The sequence below is a fragment of the Paroedura picta genome, chromosome 8 (genome assembly GCF_049243985.1).
Source record: "Paroedura picta isolate Pp20150507F chromosome 8, Ppicta_v3.0, whole genome shotgun sequence".
NCBI lineage: Eukaryota > Metazoa > Chordata > Lepidosauria > Squamata > Gekkonidae > Paroedura > Paroedura picta.
In genome coordinates, this window is record NC_135376.1 from 27,333,691 (window position 1) to 27,347,870 (window position 14,180).

The 14,180-nt window shown below is 41.4% G+C and overlaps 1 protein-coding gene across 4 annotated transcripts in view; it reads left to right on the forward strand.

Moving 5' to 3' along the window:
- The window catches only part of XRN1 (5'-3' exoribonuclease 1), a 49,502-nt gene that overhangs the window by 13,827 nt on the left and 21,495 nt on the right, over positions 1-14,180 (forward strand). For all 4 annotated transcript variants that reach the window (XM_077348773.1, XM_077348771.1, XM_077348774.1 and 1 more), the window contains exons 11-24: positions 51-120; positions 845-950; positions 1,214-1,303; positions 1,876-2,032; positions 3,451-3,570; positions 3,856-4,025; positions 6,095-6,215; positions 6,297-6,398; positions 8,703-8,806; positions 10,176-10,307; positions 10,882-11,044; positions 11,970-12,083; positions 12,445-12,543; positions 12,960-13,075. In XM_077348773.1, coding sequence (XP_077204888.1) covers positions 51-120; positions 845-950; positions 1,214-1,303; positions 1,876-2,032; positions 3,451-3,570; positions 3,856-4,025; positions 6,095-6,215; positions 6,297-6,398; positions 8,703-8,806; positions 10,176-10,307; positions 10,882-11,044; positions 11,970-12,083; positions 12,445-12,543; positions 12,960-13,075 — 1,664 coding nt within the window. The remainder of the gene's footprint in view (positions 1-50; positions 121-844; positions 951-1,213; positions 1,304-1,875; positions 2,033-3,450; positions 3,571-3,855; positions 4,026-6,094; positions 6,216-6,296; positions 6,399-8,702; positions 8,807-10,175; positions 10,308-10,881; positions 11,045-11,969; positions 12,084-12,444; positions 12,544-12,959; positions 13,076-14,180) is intronic.

Here is a 14,180-nt window from a genome sequence, read left to right on the forward strand (position 1 = left end):
TTTGTTATGATGCATTGTAATTGTGTGAATATGAACTGTAATTTTATTAGGCTCAGGAAAACGCTATGTTCTTGGCTGCTTTAGAGAAAACTGACAATGGGGTTGTAGCGACTTCTAAAAGTAAGTCCAGATTATTGTGCAGTACTTACGCTATTTAAATCTGTGTATATAAAGTATCTGGGGAAAACTGAAGGAGCTTGCCACTTCGCTAACTTTTGAGAGGGCAGTAACTGTCAAATTGCTTTAGCATTGTTAATTAAGTTGTGTGAATTGAGTCAAAGGGGAACAAAATATATTTGATGAGACTTGACATGAAATGCGTGGGAGAGTTGCCTATGGGGAATAGTCATCATTCAGATATTAAAGGTACATATGTTGAAAGGAGAGAAACTTCTCAGCTCAGTGTATTCACAGGTGACCCTCTAGTTCAGGGGTAGTCAAACTGCGGCCCTCCAGATGTCCATGGACCACAATTCCCATGAGCCCCTGCCAGAAAATGCTGGCAGGGGCTCATGGAAATTGTAGTCCATGGACATCTGGAGGGCCGCAGTTTGACTACCCCTGCTCTTGTTAGTAATGCAGCTTAAATCATTAATCTGCATGCAGGCATACTGAAGGACTGGTTTGGATCCAATTATGCCCTTCCACCAGGACTACTTCTTGGGAAAGCCATGGAGTATAGGAGTAATTGGATTGAATTCACTGCCTGCATCTTCCACTAGCAGCTTTGTTACACTGGCAAATTGTTATTTGCACCAAGTTTAAAATCTCTGTTTTGGTAGCAGTTTAGAAACAATAATTCATTGCTGAGCGTGTTTTAATGTTTTCTTGTTTTTAATTTTAGCACTATTAGAGGATGAGCCAGAAGATGATGATTTGTTTGAGACAGAATTTAGGCAGTACAAACGAACATACTATATGACAAAGATGGGTGTAGAAGTGGTTTCAGAGTAAGTATTGACAGTAAAATGTCTTTGACATGAGAACAGTAATAAGACTTTTGAGACATGATATCCAAGTAAAGTTACCCCTTTCAGTAATTTTGCTGGTAGATAGAAATTATACTGTTGACAAGTTTTAATAAACGTTTTTTCTTACCTGAGGATATAATTCCTCAGTGGACTTCTAACTGTAGGGTTACTTACTAAAATGTAAGATGTTACTATACACAAGAGAAAGTGTAATACAAAATCTAATTCTGTTTATTTTAAAGTGATTTTTTGGCTGATCAGGCAGAATGTTACATCCAGGCAATACAGTGGATATTACATTATTACTACCATGGAGTCCAGTCATGGAGCTGGTAAGTTGCTGATTACAAATGAAGTTTCTGAAATAAAGTTTGGGACCAAACATTATTATTTACATCTATATCCCACCTTTCCCCATAAGCTTTTAGATGATAATTTTTCTCAGAGCCTATTTGGTGTGGTAGTTAGGAGCGCAGACTTCTAATCTGGCATGCCGGGTTCGATTCTGCACTCCCCCACATGCATCCAGCTGGGGTGATCTTGGGCTCGCTACAGAACTGATCCGAGCAGTGATATCAGGGCTCTCTCTCAGCCTCACCCACCTCACAGGGTGTCTGTTGTGGGGAGAGGAAAGGGAAGGTGACTGTAAGCCGCTTTGAGCCTCCTTCGGGTAGAGAAAAGCGGCATATAAGAACCAACTCTTCTTCTTCCTCCTCCTCCTCCTCCTCCTGAGAGAAACCCAGTCACTTAAACTCTCATTACCCAACCCCAACTAATGTGGCCATCTTTCAGAATAATTGTGCCTGAACATATCTGTTCTGTTATTACAGTTGTTTGGTCTATACTTAACCTTGCATCTAACAGTGCATTTCAAAGAGATAAATAATGTATTTCTTCCGTACAGGTACTATCCCTATCATTATGCACCTTACCTATCAGATATCCGCAATATCAGTAAACTGAGGATTCAGTTTGAATTAGGAAAACCATTCATGCCATTTGAGCAGCTTCTTGCAGTACTTCCAGCAGCTAGTAAAGATCTGCTACCTAAATGCTACCAGGTAGGCTGTAATATTTTAAGAAACATGTATAATTAAGTCCAGTTAATGCTGCCGCTCTTTAATGGTGCTTGTACAGAATTCTCCTTCATTTGCTGTTGTAAATTATATTTTCTTCAAACATCTCCCTCCCCTGATACAAGTAGTAACTTGTTTTTCAGTTATTTTCCATTGCAAACGTTCCCTCTTTTAGTTAGGAGAGTACAATTGGTCCAAAGTTCAACCCCCAGAATATTGACTGAAGTGTGCTACGTGAAATATGATGATGGGCTTCTTCCCTGGTTTCCAGCTGGATTCTAGGACCCAGTCAAAGTGCTTGTGTGTTCACTTGTTTTCAACTTTAAAATCATTTTATCATTTTAATGACGATATATATTTAGGGGTTTTTTATTTTAATGATTTTATAATGTACTTTTACCATGTATGTTTTAAATTGTTAGCCACCTTGGTTCCCCCGGAAAGGTGTCTTGCACCCCCTTTTGTAGAAGGCCACTGGCGCTATGATGTCCCCAGGGACTCTTGGCAGATCTCAGACCTGAGAGAGGAAGGGGTTGATGGCATTTTTAATTCCCCATCATCATCCAGGGCTTCCCTGGCTCCAACTTGCTCCCTCTCTGCTGCCTTGGAGGCTGGGCTCATCCTCCCCGATCTGCCCCATGGAATCCCCTTTTATCCCTCCCAGGCACCTGCACAATTCCTGTCCCAATTAGGCTTTTCACTGGCTCACCCAATTGGTCCCATCTAGGTCTGCTTCACCCAGGATGCAGTCAGCATCCTCAGGATGCTGCCAGTATCCTAAGTCTCTCCACAACTGTGCTCCCCTCTTGCCTCTGGCTTCTTGAGCTGGCTTCTCCCTCCAGCCCAACCCAACCCATCTGCTGGGCGGTGATGATGTCCAGGGCTCCAGCAGGCCTTGTTGGGAAGCCCACCCACTAGAGCTACCTCAGCCAAGCCTGTGGCTGCCAGAGATCATTGCCCCAACCCTGCAGCTTTGAGGTAAGTGTGGGGGCCCTCGAGGTCATTGCCACATGCTCTCTCTTCCCTCTGGGCAATGTCTGAACCTTGTTCCTGAGCGCTAGGTCCTAGGCATAAGGGCATGTTATTATATAAATAAATTGTAAAATAAAACAAATACAATATACTTATAAGTGGGTGAAGGTATAAATAAAATAGAATAATATCATGTTCTAACCCAGGGGTAGTCAACCTGTGGTCCTCCAGATGTCCATGGACTACAATTCCCATGAGCCCCTGTCAGCAAACGCTAGCAGGGGCTCATGGGAATTGTAGTCCATGGACATCTGGAGGACCACAGGTTGACTACCCCTGTATCTAACCTGTCTGTTGAAGACTGAAATGTGCATTGCTTTAGAACAGCACTTTTTGTATTGTATTTGAATTGTACTTTTTGAATTCCCTAGCATTTGATGACCAGTGAAGAGTCTCCCATTATTGAATATTATCCAACAGAATTTAAAACTGATCTAAATGGAAAGCAACAAGAATGGGAAGCTGTAGTGTTAATCCCATTTATTAATGAGGTAAAGATTTTGATCACATTTTAAAGTAAATTTTTATAGCAGTAAATAGTTAACATTGTAAATATCACTTGGTACATTCTTAGAATGTTATGCTTTTAAAATTCTTGCTGCAAAGAAATTGTATTCATTAGACTTATACTCTACTAAGGCTGATCCTTAAATACACTTGGAGTGTATGTGGATAACTGCAACCAAAAAGAAGACAGTATTTGAAAATATTTTGTTGTCTTTATACCTTTAAGTCTGGGTGTTATGATCATTAATGTGCAATATGTTTGTCTTTAGAAACAATTGTTAGAAGCAATGGATACTTGCAGCAATTTGTTGGCAGAAGAAGAAAGGCAAAGAAACAGGCACAGCGAGTGCATGATGTACTTGTATGACAGAGATAAAGAGTTCCAATATTTATCACCATGGCCAGAGAAGTTCCCTTCCATAGAAAAGTGTCATACAAGGTAAGACTTCAGAAGATGGTTCATTTAAACTCCACCTTTCTGCCCAGTCAGTAGAAGAAGTGCTGGGGGGTTTTTTGTACCATGCTTTTTACTACCCAAAGGAGTCTCAAAGCAGCTGACAATCGCCTACCCTTCCTCTCCCCACAACAGACACCCTGTGAGATAGGTAAGACTGAGAGAGAGCTCCAAGACCTGTGATTGAACCAAAGTGACCCAGCTGGCTTCATGGAGGGGAGTGGGGAATCAAACTGAGTTCTCCAGATTAGAGGCCACCACTATATGAATATGGCACTACACACATTCTCCTGGCCTCTGTTTTATTATTTCCAGTAACATTGTGAGATAGGTTAAGCTGAGAGTGTGTGACTGGCCTAAGGTTACTCAGCAAGCTTGCAAGTCAGAGTGAGAATCTGAACTTGAGTCTCCCAGATCCTACACAAGCACTCTCTCACACCACGCTGGCTGTCAAGTATTTGCTTTCCAGAGTAAAGAGAGCAATCAGTTGAGCGCCACTGTTTTTAATTTCAGTAGATGCATATGGAAATTTTTGAAAGCACCATAATTTTTGAAAGCACCCATTTGGTGCTTGGGATGAAAGCATCCATATGTGGATCTTGGACAGCAGCCATAAATCATAATAAGAAACCATCTGAGAAGAATGATTGGTGAAATGCTCTAACCCAGCGGTCCGCAACCTTTTCGTTGCCGCGGACCACTGCCACAGGGTGGAGGGAGAGGGCGACCGGGGCCCCGCACATGCGCAGCAGCTCCACCGGATGCAAATGCGCATGCACGGAAAGTCTGCGCATGTGTGTTCGCGCCGCCGGCATGGCGGCAGCCACACTTCACTCCCCCCCCCCCCCCCGAAGCAAGAAGCTTGCTGGGCCGCAAGCTAATCGGCTGCTTTGGCGGCCGATTTGCTCGCGGCCAGACGAGCTTCTCGCTGCAGAGGGGGACGGGGAGAGGGAGCTGCGGCCCAGTGCTGAGGCCTTCGTGGTCCAGCAGTGGGCCGCGGCCCGGGGGTTGGGGACCACTGCTCTAACCTGTCATTGTCATTCTATTTTCTGATAGGTAGGGTTCTTAAATTGAGGAAGGATTCTTTAGCAGTGCCTAAGACTCTTCCTTTCATCCTAGGTGGCAAGCAGCCATAAGAAAACAGCTTAATGTTTTGCAGTACTTGTTAATTATGAAAAGCGCTGGATCTAAACCAATGTAAACAGAGCAGATTTCACAGGAAGGATTTTTGATGCCCCTTCCCACTGCAGTATATCCACTGCTTCCCAGATTTGCTCCTTAGGGTTGGTTTCTTGGGAATGATGTAGGTTGCAGAGGGGATACAGTAGCAAGAGGGACTGTACAGAAATCTCCTCTCCTCTCTCTTGCATACACACTTGCTCCCATTAACACAAAAGTTCATACAAAAGAAGAGCACAGTTTTTTCTCGAAATGTAGTTTCACATCTTTTTGATGGTCCCCTCATCCTCACTGACTTTTGGTGGAGGAGGCATGAAGAGATAAAAATGAAAGTAAGGTAAAGGTAAAGGTATCCCCTGTGCAAGCACCGAGTCATGTCTGACCCTTGGGGTGACGCCCTCTAGCGTTTTCATGGCAGACTCAATACGGGGTGGTTTGCCAGTGCCTTCCCCAGTCATGACCGTTTACCCCCCAGCAAGCTGGGTACTCATTTTACCGACCTCGGAAGGATGGAAGGCTGAGTCAACCTTGAGCCGGCTGCTGGGATTGAACTCCCAGCCTTATGGGCAAAGCTTTCAGACGGCTGCCTTACCACTCTGCGCCACAAGAGGCTCTTTAAACGGTAATGACTGGGGAAGGCACTGGCAAACTACCCCGTATTGAGTCTGCCATGAAAACGCTGGAGGGCGTCACCCCAAGGGTCAGACATGACTCGGTGCTTGCACAGGGGATACCTTTATCTTTAAAAATGAAAGTATCATTTGGCAAAATGCTTCCAGAAATGCTTTTAAAAGCAATGTTGTGCATAGTGAGATTATTTCTGGGGGGTTGCTATGTGCCGCAGCTTCTTGTGATTCTGTGATCTTGTTTTGTAGGCATAAAGCTATATCTTTGGATACTTGGCATGTCGATATACTCCACAATAAAATAACTAAAGTGGATTTAGGGAAGCTGTATTTCTGTGGCTTTCCTACTTTGAAGCACATTAAACATAAGGTAAAGTAAAACATTTTTTTTGTCAGATGTTTATATTATAGATAGCACATAGTCTAAGGATTATTTTCTTCCCCATTTTAGTTCTACCTTAAAAAAAGTGGAGTACAAGTGTTTCAGCAGAGCAGCCATGGAGAAAATATGCTGTTAGAAATAGCAGTTGATGATGAAGATTCAAAGGAACTGGTGAGTGTCTGGCTTGCATTTTAATTGCACTTTTCAATGTTCAAAGCTCTTCACATATCTTTGTAATCTTTACAACAATCCTGTAATATAGGTGAGTGTTATACCTGTAATGCAGGACTTAAGATGAGAGAGGCTTGCCGAACACTACTTAGTAAATTCTGGGCAGAGGCAAGATTAGAATTGGAGAAGTGAGAGCACAGCCACTACACCACACGCGCTGCGCCCTGGTCTTCCAAGAAGTTTTGTGCCATTTTGAAGATTTATTGACAATATTTATTATTTGTGTTAAATGCACAGAGAAAAAAGGAAGGAATTAAACACTCTAGGTGGCTCTTAGGCAGCCAAAATATGTAAAAGTTTTCTTATCTGCTTACAGTACAACGCTTTGGTAAAATATTTTGAAAATTTTTATTTTGGGGAAATCTTTTTAATGCTTGATGTTTTTGTCTTGATATAAAAATATAATTAAGAGTTGTTGTATTTAGTAGGGATAGGTATGGAATGGAGAATTCTGGTTCAGGTTGTTCCTGAAACCCCAACACGAACCAAAAGGCTTATGCCAGTTCGTTTCACTTCTCCCCACATAAAGTGGAGGGAAGCCAAATGGCAAGTTAAAGTGGCTTTCTGCCAAACAGCTGATTGTGTGGAGAGCGAGCTCCCTGCACACCCCTCCAACCAGCTGATTGCTTGTGGTCATCTGGGCTACATCAAAAACAAAGAAAGTAAACTGGCATGCTGAAGTGGCTTGCAGCTATCTTAAACTAACAACAAGGCATTTGCACCTGTATCCAGTCAGCCTAAAATTCAGTCGGCTGCCTTAGACCGAACTAGATAAAAGTTTGTGCAAAGGTCAGTGGAGGCACCCCCCCCCCCAGTCTTAGGTTCAAAGAACAATAACCAGGGCAATGTTGTGGGGGTTTTTGGTTTGTGCCCATCTTTAGTATTTAGTACTGAAAGCATGGATATGTACTTGAAAACAGAATCTCAAAATAGGTATGCTTGTATTCTTTTTGTGAATCAGATTTGTTATTCTCTCTCTGTACCTCATTTGTATGAGGCATTCTTCTTTCTAAAGCATAACTTGATTTCCCTCTTTGTCTAGGAGTTATGTTGGCATAGGGCTAAGATTCTTGTGACTAGTTGGAGTCTTTTAAAATCTGATAACAATTATAGCCATTCTTTCTAAGAGGATCTGTGCTTGGAGCACAAGCCTGTCTGGAAGCCTTTCCTCAAATCCTGTTTGCCCCAACCTTGCTTCCATTGTACTTACCTCTTAGCCAGCTTGTTGTAGTGGTTAGGAGTGTGGACTTCTAATCTAGTGAGGCAAGTTTGATTCCCCGCTTCCCCACATGCAGCCAGCTGGGTGACCTTGGGCTCACCACAGCACTGAGAAAGCTATTCTGACTGAGCAGTAATATCAGGGCTCTCTCAGCCTCACCCTACCTCATAGGGTGGTCTGTTGTGGGGAGAGGAAAGGGAAGGTGGTTGTAAGCCACTTTGAGACTTCTTCTGGTAGAAAAAAGATGCATATAAGAACAAACTCTTCTTCTTGCTGTTCAGAAAGTGTCTTCCAACACAGCTGACATTAATAAAGAGAAAGAGGCCTTTCCACAATCTTACAAAGATAAAACACGCCATGGAGGTGGAGTGGAGGAAAAAAAAACAGGTGGATGTTTATATCCATTTGGGCCAAGCTGGTTTCTTCTTACAAGCCTTCTTGCTCAGATGGAGATGGTACAACTATCCTATGGCCTGTGTTGAGTTCAGGTAGTAGTGAAGGAAATTAAACATCCTGAGAAGGATTGTTAACTGAGCTATACACAGTTGAAATAGTTTCAGCTAATGACATAATGAATCTAAACTCAAATTACAATCTCCATTAATTGCTCAGAAAAATATGCATGAATCTCCTCTGCAAATTTTTTTTTTACTTCTGTGGCATCCTATAGTAATATCATTGTGGACCTAGGTAGAGATTCTGACCAAACAAGCCATAAGTTTGAATTCCTGCTTCAATATGCAACCTTAGATGTAAAGTATTCAATTATTACTATTTCTTCTAAATGTAAAGTGTATTTTTAGATCCAGATTAGAACAAGCTTCTTCCTTGCCTACGAGTCTGGATTCAGCTCTAAAAATGGAACACAATAAAGTATTTTTTAAATCTAATTTTTGGTATTATGAAACAAATCCAAATGTGAACCATTGCAATATACAGTATAGCACTTATGTCTGTAAATGATCTATTATTTTAATGTTTGTCCTGGGTTAGCCTCATCATCTTGAGTCACTTCCCTTTTTTAGAGTGTAGAAAATGTTGCCAGCCTGGTGCTTGGGAAATCAATCTTTGTAAATTGGCCACATCTGGAGGAAGCAAGAGCTGTTGCTGTATCAGATGGTGAAACAAAGTAAGAGAGATTACATTAGAAAGTATTTAAAACAAATTTCACCTAGGGTGGTATGATCTTGGAGAAATAACTGTCATGGTAATTTTTGATATGCTCTATTTTAATATCCATGTTTGAATATACATGTAAAAATATCACTGGTTTGTACTGAACTGCTAGTCACCTATTCTCCTCTCTGCTGATGGGAGACAAGCTGCCCTTAACCTTGATGAAAAAATGAGGAATAGAGACTCAGCTGTATTATTATTACTAGGAAGTGTGCAAAACCCCTCCCCTCCCAATATTTTTCAGCTTGGGTTCATTGGACCTGGAAAAAATGTTGGTATTTTCAAAATACTGAATTTTGGGGGATCCATTCGACCCAAGAAGAAAAATACCAATTACAAGACAAAACAACCTGACCCTGGGACTGGCTTGGCTACTTTGATATGGTTGAAGCCATACTGCAGGAGAAGCTGGCCTCAGAATCTGCATGCAGCAGGGAGGAGCTGAACGAAAGGATCTGCTGGGGTGATGGGTTAAGCTCGGAGAGGAGCCCGCCTCAGCCAAGGCTGCACTGAACTCTCTGCTCCCACCCCACGCCCCACCGCAGCCGACCCTGGGCTGACTCCTCTTGCAGCTTGGTTTAAACTGAGCTGCAAGAGGAGCCATACCCAGCCAAGGTGATACAGAGCTGTCAGCTGACTGTCCCAGCTCCCTGTTGGTATAACTGAATATTCCTGAATATATATTTTTTTAATTGGCTTTTTTCAGGTTCAGCTATACCAGTAGCTGATCAGATTCTTTGTTCTGTAATTGTTCTGTAATACCTGGAAAAATATTGGTAAGGTATGTTTTTGGCTCATTTTATGCTGCATGCACACCCTTAGTTAAAAAGGTAAAGGTAAAGGTATCCCCTGTGCAAGCACCGAGTCATGTCTGACCCTTGGGGTGACGCCCTCTAGCGTTTTCATGGCAGACTCAATACGGGGTGGTTTGCCAGTGCCTTCCCCAGTCATTACCGTTTACCCCCCCAGCAAGCTGGGTACTCATTTTACCGACCTCGGAAGGATGGAAGGCTGAGTCAACCTTGAGCCGGCTGCTGGGATTGAAATTCCAGCCTCATGGTCAGAGCTTTCAGACAGCTGCCTTACCACTCTGCACCACAAGAGGCTCATACACCCTTAGTTATTGTTACCCAAATAATAGTGAGTTTGTTTTCCTATAATTTAGTTAAGTTTTATTGGTAAAGATAGACATATATTTCTCTTTCACCTGCTGCCTTAAGTACATTTGCTGGTTAATTCTCAATAGTTGAGTTTGAAATTTACTTTTGGAAATGTAAGTTTTGTTTTGTTTTGCATTATTTATCTGCATACTTAACTTTAAGGTTTAATTTGGAGGAGCCTTCTGGAGCACAGAAACTTTATATAGAAAATGCTGTGCCACCGACTAAAGTATCATGTGTTGGAGATAAAGAGCGGAATATATGGATAAAAGAAATCCAGGGGATCTCTGAACAGTAAGATTCTGCATCCCATCTTTATAACATCCCTTTTATTTATTTAAATTTTGTATCCCATCATATTGCCTTAGATTCAAGGTGGCTGTTGAAAGTACAGGAAGCATTCCTAATATATTAGTATAATAGTAATTCACAATAGCTGCTGTGCTTTATAGATCACAGTTGAACTTTAACCTTGCAGTTCCTGCTTTCTGTGACCCTTTAACCCTGCTTTCTGTGGCCCTTTAACTCTGTTTTTAGCAATTTTTATTCATAGCATATATATATTATAATGTCTTAGTTAAGATCCATTACATGCCTGTGACAAAGTACATTCCTATCTACTTGTGGATCCCCATCCCCACCCTGCTGTAGAGTAGTCTGGGTTTTACTCTAGGCATAACTCATCTTTTTGCTTATGATGCGGAAGTAATGTAGAATTAGAGAGTTGGAAAGTACCTTTCTGTAAAACTTCGTTGGTTTTAGAGTATCAGCTCTTCAGGAAGAGAGTGAATTGTAAAATTGAGAATATTTGTTCCCTTTTTCCCTTCAAATACACACCTTTTAATCTACTCTTTTCTCTTTCTGTCAGCTACCATAGAAGAAAAGGTGTAATTATAAATGAGACCTCTGTAATTATATATGCTCAGTTACTCACTGGACGTAGATACCAGTTGAATCAAGGTGGCAAAGTATGTTTGGAGAAACAATGGTCCAAGCAAGTTCTGCCTTTTGCATACCAAACAATTGTCAGGGTGAGTTTCCCCGTTTCTTTATTTTGCCAATCCTGTCTAGATCATTTCTTGTCAGGTAGTTTTCAAGGGTTAGTTGGTTTTGCTAATTTAATATATTTCAAAAACCTAAGCTTTGAAAAAGTTAAGTGGCGTAGGATGGAATTCCATCTGGACATAGAATTGGGGTCACTGTGGGTGGACAGGTAGTTGTAAATTTCCTGCATTCTGCAGGGGGTTGGACTAGATGACCCTTGATGTACCTTCCTACTCTATAATTCTATGGATACACTTGTAAGCTGAAATCCACAAACCTGTTGCTTCATTCCCACTGTAGTCTGCAGTCCTACTAGAGCTCTGCATCCTGTCAGAGGTAGGATTGCAGAGTGTAATTCTAGCTTCAGTTTCACTGTCACCATCACCCTCCTAATCTTGTACCAGATGATACACAATGAAGAGATATTATCACCTGCCTTTGCCTTCAGTAATTAGTCATGGATCAGAGTCTACTATGAAATGTAAGGATCAGAGTCCTAAATCCATTGTACAGCATATTAACATCATAACGTTATGGAATTGTTCATAGCAGTCCTAGGGCTTCAATTTTAATGGAAATGTTAAAAATAATATTTTCCAAATTAAGCTTTATAATAGAGCAATAGCTTAAGTTCAGCAAATGGATCTCAGTTCATTTAGCTTTTCTGTCTCCCCCTTCTTGGTTGCAATCCTCTGCACCCTGGAAAAGCAAATCCTGAGGATGAAGGTATAGAACAACATGAAATGTTAAGCAGTGCTGTAGAGGAAAACATATTTGCAGGAATGCTCCCCCCCACACACACACACGGAATGAGCAAAAAGGATATATGTGTTCTTATAATGGTAGGATGGGGCTCAAGCTTATATTATTATGCTTAATCCTTAATTGAATTTTTCTACTTCTTTCATGCAGGATATAAAAGCTTTTGATTCCCGCTTCTGTAAGATCAAAACTTTGGATGACCTATTCCCTCTTGGCTGTACCGTCTTCATGCTGGGAACACCTTACTATGGGTGCACAGGAGAAGTTAGTTTTAACTACCAAAAATTACCATTTCAAAAGATTTTACTAAAAATCAAGAATGACTCGTTGATGGAACAGTAACTGATTCTACCTAGTAGGCTACCTAAGCTAGGTTGGAATACTTGAGTATCTAGCAATTTTGAAATCTAGCAATTCCAGGAAACCCATTTTGGTTAAAAATATTGGGGACCCCAAGCTTCCTTCCCATGCCCATTCATCAGCCAGCCTGTTTTTAAAGAACATTTGGCAAAATGTGCAATGTGGAGACTTCTGTCCTCCCCAAAATAGGGGGCCCTTTTAGCTACTACTGCATTGTCCTGGTGGTTGTTTGGATGCATCACATAACATTTTTCACTTTTTAAAGGTTCAGGATTCATGTGATGTGATATCAGAAGGTAGAATTCGTGTTGTTTTCAGTATTCCATGTGAACCTCAACTGGATGCCTTAATACAGAATCAGCATGTAAGTGGATATATATCTGCAGAAGCTGTATTGGCAGGGTGCCAGTATAAAAGCCGGATCAGAATGCTTTGTGATATTAGCTGCTAGTCTTTGCATTTGGATTAGTTATAATGATGTATTGAAGCGTAGGATGTACTTGTTTCAGGTTTTCATTTAGTGCTAATCGCCAGATCAAGAGTACAAGAAACGCCAGTGCTGATCAATCTTAATAATAGCTTATTCAGTGCCTTCTTTATTATGTGAATTGAGATGTCATAACAAAATTTGTTGCTGATGGTCATTTGTATTTTGTTTCTTCCTCTCAAAGCCTAAGCAACAAAAAATAACCAGACTTGTATGGTCATTAATAAACAGAAAAGTCAGATCCCAAAAAGTCTAGTTCATTTTTTTCATACTGTTTTTTGTTGTTTTTGCAGAAATATTCTGTGAAATACAATCCTGGATATGTGTTGGCTTCTCGTCTTGGTGTGAGTGGCTATCTTGTATCTAGATTTACAGGAAGCATTTTTATTGGACGAGGATCCAGGAAGAAGTAAGTTTTCTGTAAACTCATCTACTAATTGTGTATTTGAATTAAAGCTAAAGGTGTGTGTGTGTTAAGTGCCAGTAAGTTGCTTTCAACTTACAGCAACCCTATGAATTCATGTCATGTCCCCCCTAAGCATCCTGTCATTAACAGCCATTCTCATGTCCTGCAAAGTGAGAACTGTGGTGTCCTTGATTGAATCAGTCCATCATATGTTGGGTCTTCCTCATTTCCTGACATTTATGTCTTTTCTAGTGAGTCATAGAATCATAGAGTTGAAAGGTATCTCCAGGGTTATCTAGTCCAATCCCCTACACAATGCAGGAACTTAGTGACGCCAATTTAATGACCAAGTGATTCCCCCACACAAACCAAAAATCTCCAGAATCCAGCCTGGCCTGGAGGAAATTCACCTACCATCCCACAATGGTAATCAGTAATTCCCTGAGTATGCAAGGAAGGGCCACAAGAGACGAACTGGCATATCTCTTCCTGAGCACCCACAATCCGCCTATGTTAATAAAATCAGCATTTCTGTCATTTCTGGCTATCATTGGCTGTTCTGAAGTTTCAAGTTTGATTCTGATCACAGAAATGAAAAGGGAAGACTTTCTACCTGTGTGTTGCATCATTTGCTTAATGTTGGCAGTGGAGAGTAAAGTCAAAATAGAAAATTGCTACCCTGAGGATACAAAACTCCACACAATAGGGCCAGAGACATAGGAGGGATTGAAGTCTGAAGGAAACCTCAGTTCACAGAAATAAATATTTCAGTTCATTGAAATAAAGATACATGGGCGGGGGGCGGGGGGTCAAATGCTCTCATGAAAGCAGTGACTGCAGATTTGTGAGAAGAATGTCCTCTGAGTTATTATTAGAATGTTTGGAGAGCTTGGTGACCATTTTGGGTTTGCTAGGCAACCACATCTATTTCTGAGCCTTCCTAGCCTTGGTTTCTTGGGGAGGGAAGAGTCAAAAAAGGACTTGGAGAAAGAAGCAAGGAAAGGGGAGATAAGGAGAAGCTGAAGCAGGGGGAGGAAAGAGGGAAAGCTAAAGACAAGATGTGGGGGTAGATAAAAGATTTGCTTGGTGGGTGGGAAGGTGAGAAGGA